This window comes from Heterodontus francisci, chromosome 42, assembly GCF_036365525.1.
Source record: "Heterodontus francisci isolate sHetFra1 chromosome 42, sHetFra1.hap1, whole genome shotgun sequence".
NCBI classification, from domain to species: Eukaryota; Metazoa; Chordata; class Chondrichthyes; order Heterodontiformes; family Heterodontidae; genus Heterodontus; species Heterodontus francisci.
Window position 1 is genome coordinate 2,564,538 of NC_090412.1, and position 26,870 is coordinate 2,591,407.

Below are 26,870 nucleotides of genomic sequence, written 5' to 3' on the forward strand. Positions count from 1 at the left end.
ATTTCTGAATCAAGTTAATTCGTTCATGTAACCCAGTAAAACAGAGTCATTGATCTAGCTCAGATTGATTAGCAAATGGCTAGAATGAGGAAACTGGTTCATTTTGTATACCTGATGTCACTTTTGAGAGAAATTTCTCCACTTTTTCTCATGCACCATGCATTTACACACATGCACTCCAAACCTGTCATAGCCTACTTAGCATTGCTCCTCTGTCTGATACCTCCCATTTCTGGACTACTCTTTATTCTAATACTGTTTCTCTCTCCCAGCTCTCAAAGCAGCAATGCTTCACCTAAAAGGTGGCACGTGTGACAATACAGCACTCCCTCAGTACTGCACACAAATGCCAGCGTAGATTATACACTTAAGTCTTCGGAGTGGGGCTTGAAAATATTGGAGAGAGTGCTACCATTGACCTGCTCCCATTTCATATGATCCAATTTCCATGAAATCTGGAGGCCCATAATCAGACCAACTCCCAGCATGCTGTCCTATGCCTCCACAATCATTATTCTATAATTGATGTTCCCATTAACTGCCAAAAAAGTAAGTAACACATCAGCTCTCCAACAGATGCTGCTTTGTAACCAAATGACAGAAAATGCCTCAGGTTGACTGGTCTCAAATTTCCTTTCTCCTTCAAAGGAAGCAGTCCACCTCCAGTCAGCACCACCACAGCAAATTTGCAGGCACAGCCCCATATTGTAACATTCTATTGTGCAATGCATGATCATGTCACTTCTGTTGTGCAGCATACAGTCACACAAATTAAATTATTTTGCTGCAAATCACAACAGAGCAGTAAGAAAGTAACATGCAGCAAAGAAATAGTCCTTTGAAAGCCAGTTGGCACAAGGACATCACTGTACAGGATAATCCAGTCAGGGGAAAAAGAATAGCGCTGACAGTAGCAATGTATCATGCAAAAGGAAAATAATTCAGAGCAGGTCTGTGCTTTCCTTCTGAAACAGCTGGTACAAAAAAAAATTCTCCCACTTTACAGAGTGCCTTCCATATGAGTTAAAGAGATCCAATCAGAATATGCAAAGAGGGTCAAATTGACATATGTTTATATATATGTTTATATGTTTTTCCTAGCAGCATAATTATCCATTTCAGTTTAATAAGATAATGTGTGATTCTTAAAGTAAATGGTAAAGTGAATTTTCCAATAAACTCAATTGGAACAAGTTAGATCTAATTGGCATAACTCATTAATACGCACTACTTCATAGTGCAACAATTACACTCTCCAATTTTCAAAGATAGGACTTGCAGTTCTTGCACTATACAGCAAAAATCTCATTTCAAATGAACTTGATTTTAATAAGTAAATTAGACCTAATTCACATCATTAGCCACATTTACCCTAATATAGCAGAATAATTATACCACTAGCTTTGGAACAACAGAGATTGTGTATTTTGAGTTCAAAATAAAATTTCTGAATTAACTTAATTTGCATGGGAAAATTAGGCCCAGGAATCACAATTCTGTAACAATCCAGAAAAATCACTTTTGCTTATCATTTTAAATCACTGCCATTTTGAAATCAAGAGGCCCCTGATCAGACTGTAAGCCCCAGCAAGCCTACCCATGCCTTTATTATCACCATTGTTCAAGCAACGTAAAAGTCCTCCTCATGGTTCATAGCATTTTACAGCATTGGCTCATTGCACCTGCACCAGCTCCCCCTAAGAACCACCAAACCAGTCCCACTCCCCTGCGACCCTCCTCCTACCCATACAGCCCTGCAAATTGTTCCCCTCCAAGCAACTATCCAGTTCCCTTCTGAAATCTCCACTGAATCTGCCTCCTCCATCCCCGCAGGCAGTGCACTCCAAACCACAACAACTCACTGTGCAAACACATTTCTCCTCATCTCTCCATGTAATGAATGCATGGCTAGAGTTTTAACTATTCCTGCTCATTATAAACATCATTGCAGCTGTTTAGATTTGTGTACAGAAAACACAATCATTCAGAGTGGGGAAAATGAAACCAGCTAATGAGCGAATAATCTTGTGAATGGATTTTGCAGGGCACTTGTGCACAAAATACCTTTCACATTCTATTCTGAAATTTGATGTTTCCTCATTCAGTTTTAAAAAGATTTGGGTGGTTTATATCTCGTTTTCATTTCCAAAATGGAAATAAATTTTAATTGGTACTTACTAGTGTACAGAACAGAAGATTGCAGGTCAACATTATACAACGTAATCAAGCTGCACAGAGAATTTTGTTCTGGAATATATTGCGTGAGGCATTGTGCTGAACTGAAAAAATTCTTAGATTTTATCCACGGCTTTATTTTCTCTTCTGGAAGGAGGATTTGTATTAATTTATCATTTGGATGAAGGATTAGAGGGGTGTTTGTGTGTTCAGATTATAAGTAGATAAATTAGGGAGAATGGGAGTGCGAGAAACAGCAAATAAACTAGTTAATTATAGAATTAGGTTCAATCACAGGGGGCTTTTCTGTCCACATAGGCTCACTGACATTCGGAATAAGTTGCTGGCTCATACAGTAAATGTGGACTCGCTGCAAATGTCCTAAAGGAAACGGGACAAGTTTCTGGAGGAGGTCGGTATCACTATGTACAAATGGTGGCTGATAGTAGTTGATTTGTGCTGTATTTTTGGGAGGGGTTGGATTTATGTAATTAATTTTTTTATTCATGATAAAATTGTGATTGGCAATCTCCATGTTGAACGCCAACTGGAAGAAGTACTAAGGGTAGCAAGGACACACAATGTACTCTGGGTGGGAGACTTCAATGCCCATCACCAAGAGTGGCTCGGCAGCACCACTACTGACCAAGCTGGCTGAGTCCTAAAGGACATAGCTGCTAGACAGGGTCTATGGCAGGTGGTGAGAGAACCAACAAGAGGGAAAAACCTACTTGACCTTATCCTCACCAATCTACCTGTCACGGATGCATCTATCCATGACTGTATTGGTAGGAGGGATCACTGCACAGTCCTTGAGCAGACGCAGTCCCATCTTCACATTGAGGGTACCCACCATTGTGTTGTGTGGCACTACCACCGTGCTAAATGGGATAGATTTCGAACAGATCTAGCAACTCAAAATGGGGCATTCATGAGGTGCTGTAGGCCATCAGCAGCAGCAAAATTCAATTCAATCACAATCTGTAACCTCATGGCCCAGCGTATCCCCCACTCTACCATTACCATCAAGCTGGGAGACCAACCCTGGTTCAATGAAAAGTACAGGAGAGCATGCCAAGAGCAGCATCAGGCAAACCTAAAAATGAGTTGTCAGGTTGGTGAAGCTACAACACAGGACGATTTGCATGCCAAACAGTGGAAGCAGCATGTGATAGACAGGGCTAAGTGGTCCCACAACCAACAGATCATATCTAAGCTCTGCAGACTTGCCACATCCAGTCGCAAATGGTGGTGGGCAATTAAACAACTAACTGGAGGATGAGGCTCCACATACATCTTCATACTCTACGATGGAGGAGCCCATCACGGCCTTCTCAATCCCCAGCATCACAGATGCCAGTCTTCAGCCAATCCAAATCACTCCACGTGATATCAAGAAAAGGCTGAAGGCACTGGATATTGCAAAGGCTATGGGCCCTGACAATATTCCGACAATAGCTTTGGAGACTTGTGCTCCAGAACTAGCCGCATCCCTAGCCAAGCTGTTCCAGTACAGCTACAACACTGGCATCTACCCGGCAATGTGGAAAATTGCCCAAGTATGTCCGGTACAAAAAGCAGGACAAATCCAACCCAGCCAATTGCCGCCTCATCAGTCTACTCTCCATCATCAGCAAAGTGATGGCAGGGGTCATGGACAATGCTATCAAGCGGCACTTGCTCAGCAAAAACCTGCTCGCTGATGCTCAGTTTGGGTTCCGCCAGGGCCACTCAGCTGCTGACCTCATTACATCCTTTGTCCAAAGATGGACAAAAGAGCTGAACTTGAGATGTGAGAGTGACTCCCCTTGATATCAAGGCAGCATTTGACAGTATTGCATCAAGGAGTACGAGCAAAACTGGAGTCAACGGGAATCAAGGGGAAAACTCTCCGCTGGTTGGAGTCATACCTAGCACAAAGGAAGATGGTTGTGGATGTTGCAGGTCAATCATCTCAGTCCCAGGACATCACTGCAGGTGGTCTTTAGGGTCGTGACCTCGGCACAAACATCTTCAGCTGCTTCATCAATGACCTTCCCTCCATCATTAGGTCAGAAGTGGGGATGTTCGCTGATGATTGCACAATGTTCAGCACCATTTGCGACTCTTCAGATAATGAAGCAGCCCGTGTCCAGATGCAACAAGACAACATCTAGGTTTGGGCTGATAAGTGGCAAGTAACATTCGTGCCACACAAATGCTAGGCAAAGACCATCTCAAACAAGACAGAATCTAACCAGCTCCCCTTGACATTCAATGGCATTACCATCACTGAATCCCCCACTATCAACATCCTGGGGGTTACCATTGACCAGAAACTGAAATGGACCAGCCACAAAAATACTATGGCTACAAGAGCAGGTCAGAGGTTTGGAATTCTGTGGCGCGTAACTCACCTCCTGATTGCCCAATGCTGTCCACCATCTACAAGGCACAAGTTAGGAGCGTGATGGAATACTCTCCACTTGCCTGGATGTGCTGCACTGGATGACACCATCCAGGACAAAGCAGCCTGCTTGATTGGCACCCCATCCATGACCTTCAACATTCACTACCTTCACCACCGACGCACAGTGGCAGCAGTGTGTACCATCTACAAGATGCACTGCAGCAATGTACCAAGGCTCCTTTGACAGCACCTTCCAAACCAGTGACCTCTACCACCTAGAAGGACAAGGGCAACAAATGCATAGGAACACCACCACCTACAAGTTCCCCTCCAAGCCACACACCATCCCGACTTGGAACGATATCGGCGCTCCTTCACTGTCGTTGGGTCAAAATCCTGGAACTCCCTTCCTAACAGCACTGTGGGCGTACCTACACCCCAAAGACTGCAGCGGCTCAAAAAGGCAGCTCACCACTACCTTATCAAGGGCAATAAATGCTGGCCTGACCAGTGACACCCACATCCCATGAGTGAATTTTTAAAAAAGCAATAGCAAAAGGTTTACAGAAAAATATGCAACATTGGTACACATGTTACATGGTGCAAATTTGCAAACCTCTGGCCATTGTCATCTCCTGAAACTCATTTTCTGAGATGGCCTCCAGAGGTCAGAAAGGAATTTTCCTCCAAAATTGGCCTAGGGTTTTTAAAATTTGTTTCTTTGCTATTTCCAAGAGATCATTTGCTGCTGAGTGGGGGAAACACTGGGGAGTTGTGTTAAATTAGTTGCAACACTGCTGACTGGGATAGACTCTATAGACCAGCTGATCTTTGTCTTTTTTGGACGTTTGTGTGTATGTCTCCTGTTTGTGCTATGGGATTGTGTTGGCCGTTGATGGATTGACTGGCCATTGATGTGACTGTGGTCAGGCAAATACAAAGTCGTTTAATGAAGCCTGGAACCAGTTCTAATGGAAAGGGCAAAGGCCATAATGGAGCAACTCATGATAGTGGATTCACTTTGAAATTCTTCGTTTGTCAAGTTCTCACCATCATTAACCACTTTTAAATTACCAGAGTTCAACTGTTATTCAACCACACAAAATAGATGGTCAAATTTTTTGAGTATATGATTTGAGATAATATTTTTAGCCAATATGAACACTTTTCAAGATTTTTCAAGATTTTCAGAAGGAAGTTTGCAAATTTACACCATGTAACTTTTGTGCCAATGCTGCATATTTTTCTAAAAACTTTTTGCCTTTGCTTACGATTGCCAATCACAGTTTCATCATGCATAAAAAAAATTATACAAATCCAACCCTGCCCAAAATACAGCACAAATCAGAACAGGGTGGCCTGCTGCAAGCTTAAAGACCTTGAGAAGAACACAAAGCAGGCGTGTTGGGATATTTACAGATACATTCTATCCCCAGCTGACAAGACACTGAGCGTTGAAATGAGTTGATTGACATTAAGAGTCCTTTTGCATTGTTAGAACATAGAAAAAATACAGCACAGGAGGAGGCCATTCAGCCCATCGTGTCTGCATCAGCCGAATAAGCTATCCACCCAAACTAATCCCACCTTCCAGCACCTGGTCCATAGCCTTGCCAGTTACAGCACTTCCTCAAAAAAACTCAATCACGTTAGTAAGACATGACATTTCCTTAACAAATTCATGTTGACTATCACTGATTAATCCGTGCCTTTCTAAGTGACAGTTTATCCTGTCCCTCAGAATAGATTCTAACAATTTACCTACCACAGAAGTCAGACGGACTGGCCGATAATTACCTCGCCTATCCCCCACACCATTTTTTAAAGAATGGTACAACATTCGCAGACCTCCAATCATCTGGTACCTCTCCTGTATCCAGTGAGGATTTGTCATCTTAAGCTAATAACTTCATTTGAACTCAGAATTTGTGGGACCGTCTTCGTTAGCTAGATCCCAGTGGCTTAAACCTCTAAAGATCGTTCCCTTATCCCAAATTCATAGATCGAGTTTTTCAAGAGTCTATAAATCCACCACTGGGAAATGGAAGCTAGATTTAGAAGTGTAAACACTAGCAGCCTGCCTGAAGGTATCCAAATGGAAACAAGCTTAATCCAACACAAACAATTTGCATTTATTTAGAGATACAGCACTGAAACAGGCCCTTCGGCCCACCAAGTCTGTGCTGACCATCAACCACCCATTTCTACTAATCCTACATTAAAGCCCTTACCCTCTCACATCCCCACCTTCCCTCAATTCCCCTACCACCTACCTATACAAGGGGCAATTTATAATGGCCAATTTACCTATCAACCTGCAAGTCTTTGGCTGTGGGAGGAAACAGGAGCACCTGGCGAAAACCCACGCGGTCACAGGGAGAACTTGCAAACTCCGCACAGGCAGTACCCAGAATCGAACCCGGGTCACTGGAGCTGTGAGGGTGCGGTACTAACCACTGCGCCACGGTGCCGCCACAATTTGTATAACATCTTTAACATAACAAAACATCCCAAAATGTTTCTTAAAGCAGCTTCAGTGTTCTCACTTCATGCTCGCAAAAACATTTAAAAACTCATCTATATTGAGGAACGGCAGAAGTGAATACCAGACCGCAATGAAATCAAAGGCAATGAACTGAGAAACAGCTGACTTTGTACTTACAAAACAAGTACATTAAAGCAAGTTCTATTTAAGAAGCCAGTAATGTATTCACATCATACAGGATGCCCTGCAGCAACTTGCCAAGGCTCCTTCAACAGCACCATGCAAACCCGCAGCCTCAACAACCTAGAAGGACAAGGGTAACAGACACATGGAAACACCAACCCCTGCAAGTTCCCTCCAAGTCACACACCATCCTGACTTGGAACTATAGTCACCGTTCCTTCACTGTCGCTGGGTCAAAATCCTGGAACTCCCTTCCTAACAGCACTGTGGGTATACCTACACCACATGGACTGCAGTGGTTCAAGAAGGCAGCTCATCACCACCTTTTCAAGGGCAATTAGGGTTGGCTATCCACATCACATGGACTGCAGTGGTTCAAGAGAGCAATTAAGGACGGGCAACAAATGCTGGCTTTGCCAGCAACACTCATCCCAGAAACGAACAAAAAAAAAATCTTGGTGGCTGAGTTGACTGGTCCTGTTACGTTGTTTGCATAAGACTCTCCCCACTGCACCGCCCTCACCAAAAAGAAAAAAAAAAATTGGTGAATTTACCAAGTCCACCACCTTCAAGTGTAAGAACGTGCATGGGTTGCATTACTTAGGCCACAGCACGCATAGTTCATTGTGACGCTCAAGATCAGTTGCGTACTGTCAGTGAGATACTGCCCTGATTCATATCCAAGCAGCCATTTTCTGCTGTTGCCATGGTAATGCAACGACAAAGCTCACTCGTTTTCTCAACTGAGGTTGGAACCAGCTGTGATGGAGCCACCAAACAGGTCTCTGGATTACTGAACTGAAAAATTGAGCTGTCATCAGAAGTAGTACACCAGATTACCCAGAACAGATAACTGGATAGCTGTGACTAGTTCATTAAGAGTAAAGAAGTTAAAAATAAATATGGAGCTCAAAGTGAAGAAAAGTTCAACATAAAACAGAGTTAAGAATGGCTTTCCAACAAAACAACAAATACCTATGCCTTAAATAACATCTCCCTTCTCTAATTTAGTGCTAGTTTAGAAGCTTGATTCAATCCCAAATGTTTATTGGGGAGGGAAAGAGTGAAAAGAACAACAATTTGTACTGGTCTCTTAAGTTTTCTTAAAGAATAATCTGAAGAAACTTTATCATCTAACAGTTCCCTGTATTGTATTTAATTTGATTACTTGTTGGCAACTCGCTGCACTTTGGTGATGCTCTCCGTATACTACATGTGATTTTCAGCTTGGTAGTTTCAAACTTGAATTATTCATGAAAAAGGAAAAGTTTCTTTTTTTTAATTACAAAGATTTTTGTTGTGGAATCAAACAAGAGTGCGAAGCTCAGTCATGATGTAAAACATGCAACGCTGTGCTCAATAGTTACTACTTTGCATTTCTAATGACATGGAAAAACATCCCAAAGGACTTCTCAAAAGCGGTATTGCCAAAGCTGAAGTATTACAACAGTTAAAGGCCAAGCATGGTCAAAGACCATAGTCCAACTCAGAAGTGACATACACCCCAGGCACAGTCCGCCATCTTCTGAGACCGACAGATACCTACTACTACTATGGTCAAAGAGGCAGAATTTGAGAGGGCTTTCGAAGGTAGGAAGATGGACAGGTTCAGCACGTAGGTTCCAGAATGCTGTGACAGCTGAGGGTTCTGCCAGCAATAGTGCAGCAGAGGAAGGGATGACACACCATCAGCCAGAGTTGGAAAAATAGTTTGTGCCAGCTGGGAGACAATACTGACTGGAGGAGATTGCAGAGACCAGGTGCAGCGAGGACATGGAGATTACTTGTAAATTAAAACTTTGAGGTCAACCTTTTGGGGGAGGGAGGCAGCAAGGACAGGGGACGTTAGGTGGACTGTGTGGATATCACCTATTGTTAGCTTTACCTCCATAGTTGAGAAAAGTGGCTGAGCACTTTAGAAAAAGAAACACAAAAGATGTGGACAGGGTAACTGCTGACAGTACAACACCTGGTGAGGACAGAGACCGAAATGGCAGAAAGGGAAGAGCAAGGAGAAAGAAATGTGGATGAACTGGCTTTAGAAGGGTAGGCACGAGAGATAAAAGAAACATCTATTAAGGAGAGAAGGGAGAGATGAAGCAATGCCATTTGGGAAATGACAAATGTATCTTTGTACTGTAGTAAGAAGCTGCTGTGGTACAAGGGATCTCAGCGATCCCAAAGCAGAAATAAATCTTCAGAAATTAATTGTTCACAGACAGCTTGTGTGATTCAAAAAGCACAAGCTGTTTAGAAACTGGCATATAACATTTGAGAATAAAGACTAATACCTTTAAACCACATTACAGAACAGTGAAACAATACTAAGAATATAGTGGGATGAAGCTCGGAACTGTTTTACAGCTGTGTGGAATTGCAATGCTATATTAATACACAGAACAGTGCCCACTTGCAGGAAAATGTTGCTGCTAACTCAACATACAACGTATGTCAGCCAAGAGCGACGTCTCAATTCATTCCATCTTCGCTGCCTCCGGAGAATACTTGACATCAGGTAGCAGGACCGTATCTCTAACACAGAAGTCCTCGAGGCGGCCAACATCCCCAGCTTATACACACTACTGAGTCAGCGGCGCTTGAGATGGTTTGGCCATGTGAGCCGCATGGAAGATGGCAGGATCCCCAAGGACACATTGTACAGCGAGCTAGTCACTGGTACCAGACCCACCGGCCGTCCATGTCTCCGCTTTAAAGACGTCTGCAAACGCGACATGAAATCCTGTGACATTGATCACAAGTCGTGGGAGTCAGTTGCCAGTGATCGCCAGAGCTGGCTGACAGCCATAAAGGCGGGGCTAAAGAGTGGTGAGTCGAAGGTTACTTACTGTGTTGCATTGAGCGATATAATGCCCTTTACTTTGTAAGTGAAAGGGACACAAACATCCTGGGGCCAATGAGGGCAGGAAGTCAGATTTCCACCAAGGAAAGGGGCCATAAATTTGGGTGGAAGAATTATGCTGGGATTCCACTGTTTGTTATGGATTTTTAAATTCTCAATGGGTGGCTGGTGGGGGTGGGGGGGGGGGGGGGGGGTGATGGAAATGTGCGCATCTTCTGCCAGTGCCACCTAACAAGGGGATGTGTGTGGACAGGTTCATGGACTACCCTGCTAGTCCTGTTATTTTCTCCACAGGCCTCAATTGTGCTCATGCCAAGGTATTGTTCATGATGATTAATTTAATCATTGCCTTATTCTACATTATATAAAAGTAATGCAATAGTGGCTATAAATTTAAACTGAACTGTGTTGCATTGTGTTCTGCCCTTGGAAAACCCATTGGTTCTGGTTATGGAGTATGAAGGACAACTTGAGCGTGAACCAAATTAGCACAATAAAAATTTGGATACAAATGTAATTCCTAATCTATTATTCCTACTTATTTGTACAGAGCTGTGCTCAGTTTATGATGATTTTAATTATACAACTCCTTGAAAGAGCACCAACTTTATGCAGAAAAATTTTGTAAACACTTTCCTGTTTGGGAGGCAGAGAAGTCGGATGATTTATGTAACCACAATGGTCGTGTGTGTACCACAATGCATTGTGTTATATAACATGGATTATATTAAACTTCAATACCAAACAGAATATTTCACATTTATTTTCATGTGGTTTCAGTCATATATCTATAGAAACTGTGCTTCAATATATTTCTATATCCGATACCCTGCATATGAAGCAAAGAGAACAATTTACCTTATCTGCAGAGTTTATGGCCTCAGCTTGTTCTGGTGTTGGTGATACTACAGAAATCGGGTCATTTACTGGGGAACCATTGTCATTCTGAAAAACAAGCAGAGATACAGGAATCTGAGACAAGTTATATACAAAGGACAAGATAAGAGAAAGCTCAATGAGTGACTCTGCAAGTTTGTCCTGTTCGGTTTAGCTATGCATTGAGCAACGAAATCCTGATTTCGATTGTTAGACCATGTTCACTCTGCCAGGGTAAAAACAGGCAGAGGAGGCACATTTGGCCTCAGCACCCATGCATTAGAGTCAGGAAAATCAGTCCAGGGTGCAGAGTCCTGATTAAAGTGTGCATGCACAAACACAGTGTGCGGGAAGAACTTGTCTTGGCTGTGCTGTCCACCCCGTATTTGCACAGAAATAGTGTCCACTTTCACTGAGTTAATGGAATCACACGGCAGCAGGTAATAAAACGTTCACAAGAGAAGGGGAGTGAATCTCCCCAGAGGTCGTCTTCAGCAAAAGATTTTGGAAAAAAACCCAAAACACTCACAGTTCTTTTTGAACGACAAGATATTTAAAAGTGCTTGTGAGAGTGGCATTTATCTTGCATCTATTTTAATTGTAATAATCAATAAATTCCTTTAATGATCATTGCTGTTGCCTAAAATACCTGATCCAATAAATGGCAACTACATCAAATACATGACAAGCTCACAGGCCAAGGTGATAAATTAACATGTACAGCAGTTTGTTGCTGATTACATTTCTAGCAAATGACTGAGTTTACTCTCTTAAAATGTAAACCCCTCTAATATTTAAGATTAATTTTCTTTTTCTTCCTGCTTTTCCTTCCTAATATTTGGCCTAACCATCAGCCTCAAGAAAACAAACATCATGGGGCAGGATGTCAGAAATGCTCCATCCATCAATATTGGCGACCACGCTCTGGAAGTGGTTCAAGAGTTCACCTACCTAGGCTCAACTATCACCAGTAACCTGTCTCTAGATGCAGAAATCAACAAGCGCATGGGTAAGGCTTCCACTGCTATGTCCAGACTGGCCAAGAGAGTGTGGGAAAATGGCGCACTGACACGGAACACAAAAGTCCGAGTGTATCAGGCCTGTGTCCTCAGTACCTTGCTCTACGGCAGCGAGGCCTGGACAACGTATGCCAGCCAAGAGCGACGTCTCAATTCATTCCATCTTCGCTGCCTTCGGAGAATACTTGGCATCAGGTGGCAGGACTATATCTCCAACACAGAAGTCCTTGAAGCGGCCAACACCCCCAGCTTATACACACTACTGAGTCAGCGGCGCTTGAGATGGCTTGGCCATGTGAGCCGCATGGAAGATGGCAGGATCCCCAAAGACACATTGTACAGCGAGCTCGCCACTGGTATCAGACCCACCGGCCGTCCATGTCTCCGTTATAAAGACGTCTGCAAACGCGACATGAAATCGTGTGACATTGATCACAAGTCGTGGGAGTCAGTTGCCAGCATTCGCCAGAGCTGGCGGGCAGCCATAAAGACAGGGCTAAATTGTGGCGAGTCGAAGAGACTTAGTAGTTGGCAGGAAAAAAGACAGAGGCGCAAGGGGAGAGCCAACTGTGCAACAGCCCCAACAAACAAATTTCTCTGCAGCACCTGTGGAAGAGCCTGTCACTCCAGAATTGGCCTTTATAGCCACTCCAGGCGCTGCTTCACAAACCACTGACCACCTCCAGGCGCGTATCCATTGTCTCTCGAGATAAGGAGGCCCAAAAGAAAGAAAGAAAGAAAGAATTTTCTTTTTCTTCCTGCTTTTCCTTCCGCTGCATTCCCCTCTCTCAAAGATTCCTGGTCAGGGGAGAAGTTGCATCGGTGCTGGCCAGTCTTTGAATGCGTGCCCAAATAGCAACTACCAGCAACCAACTTCTGATTGTGGGATGCGTAAGTGCAGAGCCCATGTTGTCCTCACTTAACATCTGCACTTGCACACTTCTGGGACTGGGAGTCAATGCCGAATTTCCCCTCCCTAATCCAGGGTTGCCAGTCCGTTGCTGTATTCTGATCACTGCCCTCTCTCATTGTTGAGATCTGCTAATACAGTACAGGCTGCAGTTTGTAAACCTAGGAACTTTCTAGTCTGCAAAGCACAGCTATCTCACTGTTTTAATCAGCTCAGCCAAGGAATAGTCAAGAAATTAATTTTAAATACAGCATGTCAGTTGCGATAGCAATGTGGTTGAACCCTTTAGATTGGGAAACAACATTTCACAAAAATAAATTTGTCCATGTATATCAGTAAGTTTACATTGTCAATATGATCCTAATATCAGACCATGATTATGTAATGTTGCACAAGAATAATTAAGTTTTCTGTATCAGTTCCAGTACATCTTCAGGTAAATCAGAACGATTATGTACCTGAACAGCAAGTTTATATGAAATAAAAGCAAAATACTGCAGATGCTGGAAATCTGAAATAAAAACAAAAAGTGCTGGAAAAGGCAGCATCTGTGGAGAGAGAAACAGAGTTAACGTTTCAGGTCTGTGACCTTTCATCAAAACTGGTTCATATGAAAGATTTGTTTTTAGCAAGAATTACTGACCTTTCCACTTTCCCCACCTCATTTCATTTTTATATACTCTCAACCTGCCCTTTCATTCTTTTTATAGGCAGTTCACCTGCTTCCACCTCCAGGACTGGTAAACAGCAAAATTCCTTCTCCCCTTCAAACACTGGTTTTAGCAGTTATAACAAGTTGGAACATACCATTTTGATGCAATGTGAAGATGACCTTAACTTTGCATCTCTAAAGTTGCAAAGTCAGCATGTCCTTGCATGTTTTTGTACATCTGGGGACTACTTTAAAAATAGTATTCAGTTCAGAAGCTAAAGTCTAAATATCTTAGAGCAATAGTAAGCTGTAATCATTGATGCTAAACCACAAATACCCCAGTCACTCTTACTCTAATTGCACTCAAAGTGCAGCATTATTCCATTTGCTGCAAAACTGTCCTATAAAAGGAGGTTTTAGCTTAATACTTCAATTTCATGTCCTCTTGTAATTATTGGTGACTGTAATTCTGCTTCACATAAAAGAACCCAATAAAAATAGGACATAGAAGCTAATGAGCTTTTTAAAATCCTATCACCAACAGCTCACCATGAGAATGCGACTCTATTGCTAGTGGGAAAATGAACATAAAATACTGAGAGTCTCATTGTACATTTCAGAAGAGCCTGAAATTACATTTGAAGACTGACCTTGATGCAGCTTTTTCAACATTGCACATAAGTTTGAGTTTGAACTAAATTATTAACGGCTTTCTGGAATTTTGACAGGTAAATACATTGCTGATTGAAGGAACAATATCCAACTGACAGGGACAGAACTGGACGATCACCATGGAGCAGAGAAGCAGATTCAATACCCCAGTTCAGTGCTTCGGGAAGCAACCGTTTGAGATTAGCCATCTCCATTCATGGAAAATCGGAGTGGGCATCAACCGAATTCACTGTCATGCACTGCTGATGGGCACTGGCAAAAAGCAGGCAGCATACCAGGTACCGATATATGTTACCTTGTCCTGGGGGAAGAGAGGTGCATGATAAGAAAAACAACAGAGCATCATAACATTCCATGTTTTACATAGAAACATAGAAAATAGGAGTAGGCCATTCTGCCCTTCGAGCCTGCTCCGCCATTCATTATGATCATGGCTGATCATCCAACTCAGTAACCTGTTCCCACTTTCGTCCATATCCTTTGATCCCTTTAAACCCAAGAGCTATATCTAACTTCTTCTTGAAAACATACAATGTTTTGGCCTCAACTGCTTTCTGTGTAGCAAATTCCACAGGCTCACCACTCGCTGGGTGAAGAAATTTCTCCTCATCTCAGTCCTGAATGGTTTACCCGTATCCTTAGACTAGACCCCTGGTTCTGGACTCCCCCACCATAGGGAACATCCTTCCTGCATCTACCCTGTCAAGTCCTGTTAGAATTTAATAGATTTCTATGAGATCCCCCCCTCACTTTTCTGAACTCCAGCAAATATAATCCTAACCGACTCAATCTCTCTCCATACGTTCGTCCCACCATCCCAGGAATCAGTCTGGTAAACCTTCGCTTCACTCCCTCTATAGCAAGAACATCCTTCCTCAGATAAGGAGATCAAAACTGCACACAATATTCCAGGTGTGACCTCACCAATTCCCTGTATAATTGCAGCAAGACATCCCTGCTCTTGTACCCGAATCCTCTAGCTATGAAGGCCAACATACCATTTGCCTTTTTTACCACCTGTTGCACCTGCATGTTTACCTTCAGCGACTGGTGTACGAGAACACCCAGGTCTCGTTGCATATTCCCCTCTCTCAGTTTACAGCCGTTCAGGTAATAACCTGCCTTCCTGTTTTTGCTACCGAAGTGGATAACCTCACATTTATCCACATTATACTGCATCTACCATGCATTTGCCCACTCACTCAACTTGTCCGAATCACCCTGAAGCCTCACTGCATCCTCCTCACAACTCACCTTCCCACCCAGTTTTGTCTCATCTGCAAATTTGGAGATATTACATTTTGTTCCCTCATCTAAATCATTAATATATATTGTGAATAGCTGGGGTCCTAGCACCAGTCCCTGCGGTACCCCACTAGTCACTGCCTGCCATTTGGAAAAAGACCCATTTATCCCTACTCTGTTTCCTGTCTGCCAACCAACATTCTCTCCATCGCAATATACTATCCCCACTACCATGCACTTTGATTTTACACACTAATCTATTATGTGGGACTTTGTCGAAAGCCTTCGGAAAGTCCAAATAAACCACATCCACTGGCTCCCTCTCATCAACTCCACTAGTTACATCCTCGAAGAATTCTAGTAGATTTGTCAAGCATGATTTCCCTTTCGTAAATCCATGCCGACTCTGTCCGATTCTACCACTGTTCTCCAAGTGCTCCGCTATAAAATCTTTGATCATGGACTGTAGAATTTTCCCCACTAACGACGTCAGGCTGACTGGTCTTTAATTCCCTGCTTTCTCTCTTTTGTTTGGAAGTTAAGTCTTGAACCTTATCTCAAACATCATTCTCCAGCTAATGCATACAGCTTCCACCCACTTTATAAGTTGGTTTTACTGTGGTGTGTACCTGCTTTTAGAGAGCCACTACAAGTACAGAAGGTTCTCCAGAATTTCTCCAGGTGTAACTCATTCATTAGTGCTGAACAGATAAAAGTTCCTCGTGAGCAAATTTCTGTAGTTTTTGTCTAAGATTCTAGGGTGATTCTAGGGCATTTCCGTAGTTCCAGCAGCCTTATGTTCAGTGGGAAAAAAGTGCTTTTCTTTTTTTTTTTAAAGAGGGGTATGAGTCGTGCATGTGATATCACACCTTTATTTAAAAACACTACGTCAGATCAATTGGAGCACTGGAGAATTCACACTATTACTAAAGGGCTGAGACTGAAGTCTAAATGTTTTACAGCAACAATAAGCTATAATTATTGGTGATAAATAACAAATCGCCACACTTACATCGTGATGGGAATGCCATCACAAAGAATGCAGCGTTTCAACAAGGCAGGTTCAAGGCAACTGGGGAGAGGCAGCAAAATGCAGCCTTTCCACATCGCAACCCCATCATTCTTGTTCAATTACACTAAGTGGAAGTCACATTCAGTTAACTCCAGACTGTCCTGAAAGAAGATTTTAGTCTCATATTTCATAGGGGAGGTCTGTAATCTGCTCGGTTGAGCATTTTCAAAAGTTTGACCTAGACCCAAAATAGCCGAGAATATAACCAGACATTTTTATTTTGAAATACTAAGCATCTCACTGTACGGTTCACAAGAGGCTATGAAACAGAAACAGAAAGTGCTGGAAACACGTCATTGGACGTCCAATCGCTCTACACCTCCATCCCCCACCAGGATGGTTTGAGGGCTCTCCGCTTCTTCCTGGAACAGAGGCCCAACCAGTCCCCATCCACCAACACCCTCCTCCGCCTGGCTGAACTTGTTCTCACATTGAACAACTTCTCCTTCAACTCCATGCATTTCTTTCAAGTAAAAGGTGTCGCTATGGGTACCCGCATGGGTCCTAGTTATGCCTGTCTTTTTGTGGGATATGTCGAGCATTCTTTGTTCCAGTCCTACTCAGGCCCCCTCCCCCAACTCTTTTTCCGGTACATTGATGACTGTATCGGTACCATTTCCTGCTCCTGCCCCGAACTAGAAAACTTTATCAACTTTGCTTCCAATTTCCACCCTTCTCTCACCTTTACATGGTCCATCTCTGACACTTCCCTTCCCTTCCTCGACTTCTCTGTCTCCATCTCTGGGGAAAGGTTGTCTACTAATATCCATTATAAGCCCACTGACTCCCACAGCTAGCTCGACTACACTTCTTCACACCCTACCTCCTGTAAGGACTCCATTCCATTCTCCCAGTTTCTCCATCTCCGACGCATCTGCTCTGATGATACTACCTTCCATGACGGTGCTTCTGATATGACCTCCTTTTTCCTCAACCGAGGAATTCCCCCCACTGTGGTTGACAGGGCCCTCAACCGTGCCCGACCCATTCCCCGCACCTCTACCCTCACCCCTTCCCCTCCCTCCCAGAACCGTGACAGGGATCCCCTTGTCCTCACTTTTCATCCCACCAGCCTCCATATCCAAAGGATCATCCTCCGCCATTTTCGCCACCTCCAGCGTGATGCCACTACCAGTCGCATCTTCGCCTCCCTTCCCCTGTCAGCATTCCGAAGGGATCGTTCCCTCCGCGACACCCTGGTCCACTCCTCCATTACCCCCACCACCTCGTCCCCGTCCCAGGGCACCTTCCCTTGCAATCACAGGAGGTGTAATACCTGCCCATTTACCTCCTCTCTCCTCACTATCCCAGGCCCCAAACACTCCTTTCAGGTGAAGCAGCGATTTACTTGTACTTCTTTCAATGTAGTGTACTGTATTCGCTGCTCACAGTGTGGTCTCCTCTACATTGGGGAGACCAAGCGCAGACTGGGTGACCGCTTTGCGGAACATCTCCGCTCAGTCCGCAAGCAGGACCCTGAGCTTCCGGTTGCTTGCCATTTCAACACTCCCCCCTGCTCTCATGCTCACATCTCTGTCCTGGGATTGCTGCAGTGTTCCAGTGAACATCAATGCAAGCTCGAGGAACAGCATCTCATCTACCAATTAGGCACACTACAGCCTGCCGGACTGAACATTGAGTTCAATAATTTCAGAGCATGACAGCCCCCCACTTTACTTTCATTTTTAGTCATTTTTAGTTATTTTTTCTTCCTTTTTTTTTTACATTCCTTTTTACATTTTTTACAATCTTTTTTTGGCATTTATTTCATTTCATCTTAGTTTGTTCAGTTTGCTTACCCACTGTTTTTTTCAGGTTGTTTTTCTTCAGGTTTGCACTTGCTGCTGTTCAATATTCAGTATATTCAGACCTAATCTGTACTAATGCTTTGTCTTTCAACACACCATTAACATATTGTTTGCCTTTGCTCCGTGACCTTTTGGTCAGCTATGTGGCCTGGTCCAATCTGCACCTTCTCCTTTGTTATCTCTTGCCCAACCCCCACCTCACTTGTTTATAATCTGTGACTTTTCTAATATTTGTCAGTTCCGAAGAAGGGTCACTGACCCGAAACGTTAACTCTGCTTCTCTTTCCACAGATGCTGCCAGACCTGCTGAGTGATTCCAGCATTTCTTGTTTTTGTTTCAGATTTCCAGCATCCGCAGTATTTTGCTTTTATTTTAGGGGTTAAGAACAAAATGGAAGGCGGAGTGCTGGAAACATTAAATGACAAAAGGTTTTGCGGCACAAAGCCAAGAAAAGGAACAAAAGATATGTCTGAAAGAGGTGTCCGATGGCAGTATAGCAGCTGTTAACTCTGCCTTTGTCTCCCCAAATGCCAAGTATTTCCAGAATATTCTGTTTGTGTTTCAGATTTCCAGCATTTGCAGTATTTTGCTTTTGTATAAGAGACCATGTTGCAGGTCCAGTTCAACAATTTGGATGGTGGACTTGTAGACCCAGTAAAAACACATATAGCAAAAACACTTTAGAACTTAATTAAAACAAAGAGGCACAGCACACAGATAGCCGAGGAATGGTAGATATGATTAAAGAAAAGGTATTGAGGAGGATCCCAGAAACTGTCCTTGGACTTAGCAGATATAGGGAGTCGTCATGGACACCAGATATGATCAAACTCATAATAGACAATGGGAAACTGTGAAGTTTTGAACAGGTTCTCACTGAGCCAAATAAGGAATTATCATTATGTTATTATACCAGACCCCTATGTGTAAGTAAGAGGGGCGGGTCTTAGAAACAAGATTTAACCCCTGACTGAAACTAGGGAAGGCACGAGAACCCCGGGGAAGAACACTTGAGAAGATACCCTGAGCCAGGGGCTCAGAGAACAGAAGAGCAGCCGCAAGTCCGAGACTGATCACCTCGTGTCTTGACGGGTAGTTTACTGTGCAAGTATTGAGAGCTTGTACTTGATGATTTAGTGTGTGAATAAAATATTGAGATACCTTTCACCAATCTGACTCCGTGGATTCTTTAAGAGTAGCGTGCGTGCGTGTTAGGCACAACAGACTCCCAATCAGATCAAAGGCTTCAATTTCAGTAAGAATAAATAAAAACAAGAAATGCTGGAACCACTCAGCAGGTCTGGCAGCATCTGTGGAAAGAGAAGCAGAGTTAACGTTTCGGGTCAGTGACCCTTCTTCTTCCAGACCTGCCAGACCTGCTGAGTGGTTCCAGCATTTCTTGTTTTTATTTCAGATTTCCAGCATTCGCAGTATTTTGCTTTTATTTTAATTTCAGTAAGGAAACTGGTTAGACTTTGCACTGAATTGACTGTTTGATTATATCAATTTTCTCCATGCCTCTCAGTATTGTGAGGAGTGAATCATATCCCCTCTCAATCTTCCTCTCTCCAAGAAAAGTAATTTCAATTAGTTTAACTCCTAACCCAAGGTAGAATTGCCAAAGTAAAATTAAAATCTTTTCCATCTGTTTATTGCTTATACATATTTCATGGTTTGTGCATCTAAGTCTGGTTCCCCACCACCCCTAATACAAACTTATTGTCCTCATGTTTCAATCCCTTCATGGCCTTGGCCCTGCCATGTAATCTGGAATCTTCTTAAATCTTACCAGCCCCAAAAACTCTCTCCTCTGCTGGCTTGGAGTTTTTGTGTATTCCCCTTCCTTCACCCCATACAGCTGTGCCTTTAGTTGTTTACATTCTGTTCTCTGGAATTCCCTCCCTAAACCCCTCCGTCTCTCTCCTGCATTTTAAAATCCTACTTTACATCAACTTCTCCTCCTCCAATATCTTGTTCTTTGGCTCAATATACATTTTTTGTCTGATTATGCCCGGTAAGCACCTTTTTCAACATTAAAGATGGTACATTGCTGAAATCTAATGACAAATAATGTGGCTATAAATGCTAATAGAACTATGAAGTGAATTCAGCTTCTTTGTATACAGTTTGACATGAATAATGAATTTAAAAGTGGCAATAGGCTCAAAAGATCTCAATTGGATTATCAAACTCAAGTAACTATTGATATGTACTTTTGCATTGACAGAAATATTCACAGCATTTAGGTTTGGTGAATCATGTATTTTTTCCCCACTTATCTGAATTTATTGTGTCAAGCCTCCCACTATCCAATTTATTAACTTTCAAGTGCTCAATATTTTTTCATTCCTGGAATAAGATTATGACTCATTAATTCATAAGTAGTCGGTTATGATTTCATTAAGTGCAGCTGAAGTTCTGAAGTGAACCTTCTTAATGATGCTGACAGCATGTCTAAACATAATTTCTGTGCTGCATTCGTTCAATCTGTTTCCTTTTCTTCTTTCCATATTAAAGGTGAGGGGCTGTCAGTCTGAACTGAAGCCTCAGTTTTCTGTCACTCAACAGTCTTGATTTCATATCAATAGAGGTAACTTGTTCCTACAGCAGCTTCTGAGTTTATTCAGTTACATCGCTTATTGACTGGGATGCCAAGTAGAAACAAACTATGATACACTGTGTTATACAAGTTGAGACAGTCATGTACTAAAAACTAAATTGAATGACAGATCGGTGACTGTAGTGATGGTTTATTTTCTAAAAATTGACTCTTGCTGTGTATTTGAATAATTGTCCAATTAAATATTCAGAAGACTGAAGCCATTGTTTTCGCCCCGTTCCAAACTCCGCTCCCTGGCTGGCGACGCCATCCCTCCCCCTGGCAACAGTCTGTTCACAACCTTGGTGCCACATTTGACCCTGAGATGAGCTTCCGACCTAATACTCATGCCATCACTAAGAACACCTATTTCCACCTCTGTATTATCACCCGACTTGACCCCGTCTCAGCTCATCTGCTGCTGAAACTTTCATTCATGCCTTTGTTACCTCTAGACTTGACTATTCCAACGCACTCCTGGCTGGTTTCCCACATTCTACTCTCTGTAAACTTGAGGTCATTCAAAAACTCTGCTGTCCCTGTCTTAACTCGCACCAAGTCCCATTCATCAATCACTGCTGTACTCACTGACCTACAGTGGCTTCTGGTCAAGCAACATCTTGATTTCAAAATTTTCATCCTTGATTTCAAATCCCTACATGGCTTCACTCCTCCCTATCTCTGCAATCGCCTCCAGCACCACAACCCTCAGAAATCTGCGCTCCTCTAATTCTGGCCTCTTGAACATTCCCAATTTTAATCATTCCACCATTGGGTGGCCATACCTTTAGCTGTCTGGGCCTTCATCTCTGGAATACCTGTCCTACACCTCTTTTCCTCTCTACCTCATTTTCCTCCCTTAAGACACTCCTTAAAATCTATGTTTTTGACCAAGCTTTTCGTTATCTTACCTAATAGTTCCTCGTGTAGTTTGGTGTCATATTTTGTTTTATAACGCTGTGAAGCATCTTGGGATGTTTTATCCTGTTAAATGCGCTATATAAATAAAAGTTATTTTTCTTTACAAAGCACATTGATCTTGAAATTTCTTTCAATACTGAGATGACATGATAACTTAGTCATAGAGAGATACAGCACTGAAACATGCCCTTCGGCCCAAGTCTGTGCCGACCAACAACCACCCACTTATATTAATCCTACATTATTCCCATATTCCCTACCACATCCCCACCATTCTCCTACCACCTACCTACACTAGGGGCAATTTACAATGGCCAATTTACCTATCAACCTGCAAGTCTTGGGCTGTGGGAGAAAACCAGAGCACACGGCGAAAACCCACATGGTCACAGGGAGAACTTGCAAACTCCGCACAGGCAGTACCCAGAACCGAACCCGGGTCGCTGGAGCTGTGAGGCTGCGGTGCTAACCATTGCGCCGCACGTAGGCAATTTATCATAGAACATAAAAATATATGTACAATAAAATAAACCTCATTCAATAGTCTGACAAAGTGCCTTTACAAAGATTGTTAATCCATTTTTCCTCCATTAGATGCTGACTGACCTGCTGTTTATTCCCAGCCTTTTACTGTTTATTCCCTGACTATTCTCTCATGTCATTGCTCATGGACAAAAAATGTTTCCCTCGTCCTATAATAAGCTTTCTGCTCATCTGTCACTAATTCTGTCTCTTAGTCTTTATTTATTTTCACTCCCAATCTCACTATTTCTCTACTCTCTCAATTTCTCCTATCACCCTTGTATTTGTCACTTCTTTTTCTCATTCTCTCATGGATCTCCTTTTGTGTCTCAATCTCTCTCACACATTTGGGGCTGAATTTTTCCAGCTCACGCCGATCTCGGCAGTAAGCTTCCAAAACGGCGCGGTGCATGCACGAGATTAGCGCCACGGAGCCACCGCCATATTTAGCACAACGACTCATTTACAAGGCCTGGGCAGTCCGACCGCCCCTGATGATGTAGAGGGGGCAGGCACTCCGCCCCCAGCAATGGCGCCTAGCTCCATTTTCAAAGGGCTTCCAGCTCTTCAGTTCAATTTACATTTTTAAAGTTGCAAAACATAAAAAATTAAATTGACAACTTTATTAACTGTTTTAATTTCCTCCCCCCCACCCCCCCCCCCCCAACCCAATGTGTAAGAACATTATTGGTTGTCCTCTTCCCCACAAAAAAACTGACATTCCAATCATGACCTTTCCCCCCGAACTTTACTCACTTTCACCTTCAATCCCTTCCCACAATCCCCTCCACCAATTGCAAGAGTCAGTCATAAATTACCTCATTAATCTCATGAAAATATTTATTATACCTCATGATTAACCATTACTATATCCTCTATAGAAGTTACTGGTGATTCATCAGATCAGCTTTATTTGCAGAACTCTTAGCCCATTACATGAATGCATATGCTGTGTATCCTCTATATAATCTCAAAAAGGAAGACAAAAAATAAAAGTGACGGCGAGAAAAAAAATGACAGAATTGACTTTTTAAAAAAAACTTCAATTCTGCACATCTCTCAATTATTAGAGTGGAAAGATTCCAAAACTTTAGGGATTGTTCATGTCAGATGTGAATCAAATTTGAATAAGGAAAAATGCAAATACTAAAAACTGAAAGAAAACAGAAAAAATTTGAATGACACAATTGGTGCCCGAATCAGGAGAGAGAATGGCTAGGTGAATATTTTGGATGCAGATCCTTCATTAGATTTACAAATGAAGGTTAATGTTCCAAACGTAAATCTTTTGTCATGTTCTTTTGAAAGATCGAGATCTGAAACATTAAAAAGAAGCTGAGGGACCTGTTGCGCACTTCCATCATTGTTTGGGTAAATGAAACTCACTGACAGGCAGTGTGAACAGCCTGATGATGGCCTGCACTTGGAACAGATGCACACGAGAAAATATCCAAGGAATAAAAATGGGGAAAACAAACCGGTGGGATTCGTTCATAGAATTCGATCAGATTATTTTTCACAGCACAGATCCTAGTATCAAACTCATCTAATTTGAATGTAAATATTTGGTTATTGCATTGAACAAGTTGAAAATAAGTGACAGCCACCTCCAGCAGAATTTTCATTTTGTTTCATTTAATGTGACAGTTAAGTGTTGTCGAAAATGCAATCGAACTGGTCTTGTAGGGGCTGAATGTTCATGATATGTGACTGACCATGAGGGAAGATGAGAATGTAGAGCAATAGTCTGTGTGCTGTCACCACTCTCAAGTGAGGGGATTAGGTGTGACAGCATGATTGCCTCAAGGCTTTCTGTTTGGTGCCCAGTTTATTACATTTTGTTGATTTCTAATACTCTAGAGCTAGCTTTTACCCACCTCGCTGCACCTAATCTTCCAATGCTTTGAAACATGATTTGCATCATCACCATTAGTTTTTGCAGCACGGCACAGCGACTCGATCTGCAGTCATTGCCGGAAAGCGTGTAAAAGACAGTTTATAGATATTTAAAGTGTAGCTTGATTTTGAAGCTCTTCAACAGGCTGAAGTGATTTAAGGATAGCTTTCAGAACTCAGATGGGTGACTTGCTGCAGGGAATAATTTGTCATTATCCAGGTACCTGCCTTTTGAAGGGGCTAAGTGTACTAAATGGAATATAGATATATTAAAAAGAATGAAAACTTACATTCTTCCAGCATTTTTCTTGTTCTCAGAATATCCCAAAGTGATTTACAATAAATGAAGCATTTTTGAAGTATAGCCACTGTTGTTTGTAGGTAAACGTGGCAGCCAATGCATAGGCAACAAAATCCCACAAACAGTATCGAGATAAATGACGCGTGAACGTGACTTGGTAGCATTGGTTGAGGGATCGATACTGGTCAGGATATTGGGAGAACACTCCATTCTTGCACTCCTTAAAAAAAAATGTAGGCATCCCCTCATCACTATTATGAATTGTCAGACAAGACTGTGTGCTTCAAGTGCTGGAGTGGGCTTGAACTCATTATCTTTCTTAATTAGCCATGACTTGAGCCAAGCTCCGACTGCTATTTCTGTCTTTAATAGGATGGCTGGATCAAAGTGCACATGGTGGTAATTTTAAAAGACAAACATTGCTGGCACTTGCTTCAGCTGTAAAGAGTCACTATCTTTTTAACAATGCAAATAGAACATATTTCACTTGAATACAAACAACCTACAGCATTTATTGTGACCCTTTCAGTGAATTTGGCACTCATTAGAAGAAGGGATGTTCCAGGGGAATTGATACTGAGCCAAAGGAGATGTTAGGATGGGTGACTAAAGGCAGCAGAGTTTTGCAAGAGCTGAAATTTACTGAGGTTGGAAAATGGGAGGCTGAGCACAAGAGCTTTGCAACAGTTGAGTTTTTTTTTAATTCACTCGTGGGATGTGGGTGTCGCTGGCTAGGCCAGTGTTTATTGCCCATCCCTAATTGCCCTTGAGAAGGTGGTGGTGAGCTGCCTTCTTGAACCGCTGCAGTCCTTGGGGTATAAGTACACCATCACGTGTTGCTAAGAAGGAAGTTGCAGGATTTTAACCCAGTGACAGTGAAGGAACGGCAATATCGTTCCAAGTCAGGATGGTGTGTGGCTTGGAGGAGAAGCTGCAGGTTCTCATGTATCTGCTACCCTTGCTCTTCTAGGTGGCAGAGGTCATGGGTTTGGAAGGTGCTGTCTAAGGAGCCTTGGTGCTTTGCTGCAGTGCATCTTGTAGATGGTACACACTGAACACACTGCTGCCCCTGTGCGTCGGTGGTGGAGGGAATGAATGTTGAAAGTGATGGATGGAGTGCCAATCAAGCAGGCTGCTTTGTCCTGGATGGTGTCGAGCTTCTTGTGTTGTTGGAGTTGCACCCATCCAAACAAGTGGAGAGTATTCCATTACACTCCTGACTTGTGCCTTGTAGATGGTGTACAGGCATTGGGGAGACAGGTGTTGAGTTACTTGCTGCAGAATTCTCAGCCTCTGACCTGCTCTTGTAGCCACAGCATTTATGTGGCTACTCCAGTTCAATTTCTGGTCAATGGTGACACCCAGGATGTTGATAGTGGGGGCTTCAGCGATGGTAATGCCATTAAATGTCAAGGGGAGATGGTTAGATTCTCTCTTGTTGGAGAGATGGTCATTGCATGGCACTTAAGTGGCAAGTAACATTTGTGCCACACATCAGCCCAAGTTTGGATGTTATCCAGGTCTTGCTGCATCTGGACACGGGCTGCTTCTGTACCTGAGGAGTTGCAAATGGTGAAAATTGTGCAATCAGCAAACATCCCCACTTCTGATCTTATGATGGAGGGAAAGTCATTGATGAAGCAGCTGAAGATGGTTGGGCCTAGGACACTACCCTGAGGAACTCCTGCAATGATGCCCTGAAGCTCAGATGATTGACCTCCAACAACCACAACCATCTTCCTTTGTGCTAAGTATGACTCCAACCAGCGGAGAGTTTTCCCCGATTCCCATTGACTCCAGTTTTGCTAGGACTCCTTGATGCAATGCTCTGTCAAATGCTGCCTTGATGTCAAGGGCAGTCACTCTCACCTCATCTCAAGTTCAGCTCTTTTGTCCATGTTTGGACCAAGGCTGTAATGAGGTCAGGAGCTGAGTGGCCCTGGTGGAACCCAAACTGAGCGTCACTGAGCAGATTATTGCTGAGTAAGTGTCGCTCGATAGTACTGTTGACGACCACTTCCATCACTTTACTGATGATTGGGAGTAGACTAATAGGGCGGCTATTGGCCGGATTGGATTTGCCCTGTTTTTTGTGCACAGGACATACATGGGCAATTTTCGTCATTGTCGGGTAGATGCCAGTGTTGTAGCTGTTATGGAACAGCGTGGTGGGGGGCTACTTTTGGAGCACGTCTTCAGTACTATTGCCAGAATGTTGTCAGGGCCCATAGTCTTTGCAGTATCCATTGCCTTCAGCCGTTTCTTGATATCACGTGGAGTGAAT

The 26,870-nt window shown here is 42.9% G+C and overlaps 1 protein-coding gene across 8 annotated transcripts in view; it reads right to left on the minus strand.

The window, feature by feature from the left end:
• Positions 1 to 26,870, minus strand: part of LOC137355388 (serine-rich coiled-coil domain-containing protein 2-like) — a 636,521-nt gene that overhangs the window by 168,237 nt on the left and 441,414 nt on the right. For all 8 annotated transcript variants that reach the window (XM_068020385.1, XM_068020383.1, XM_068020384.1 and 5 more), the window contains one exon: positions 10,951 to 11,037. In XM_068020385.1, the coding sequence (XP_067876486.1) occupies positions 10,951 to 11,037 (87 nt within the window). The remainder of the gene's footprint in view (positions 1 to 10,950; positions 11,038 to 26,870) is intronic.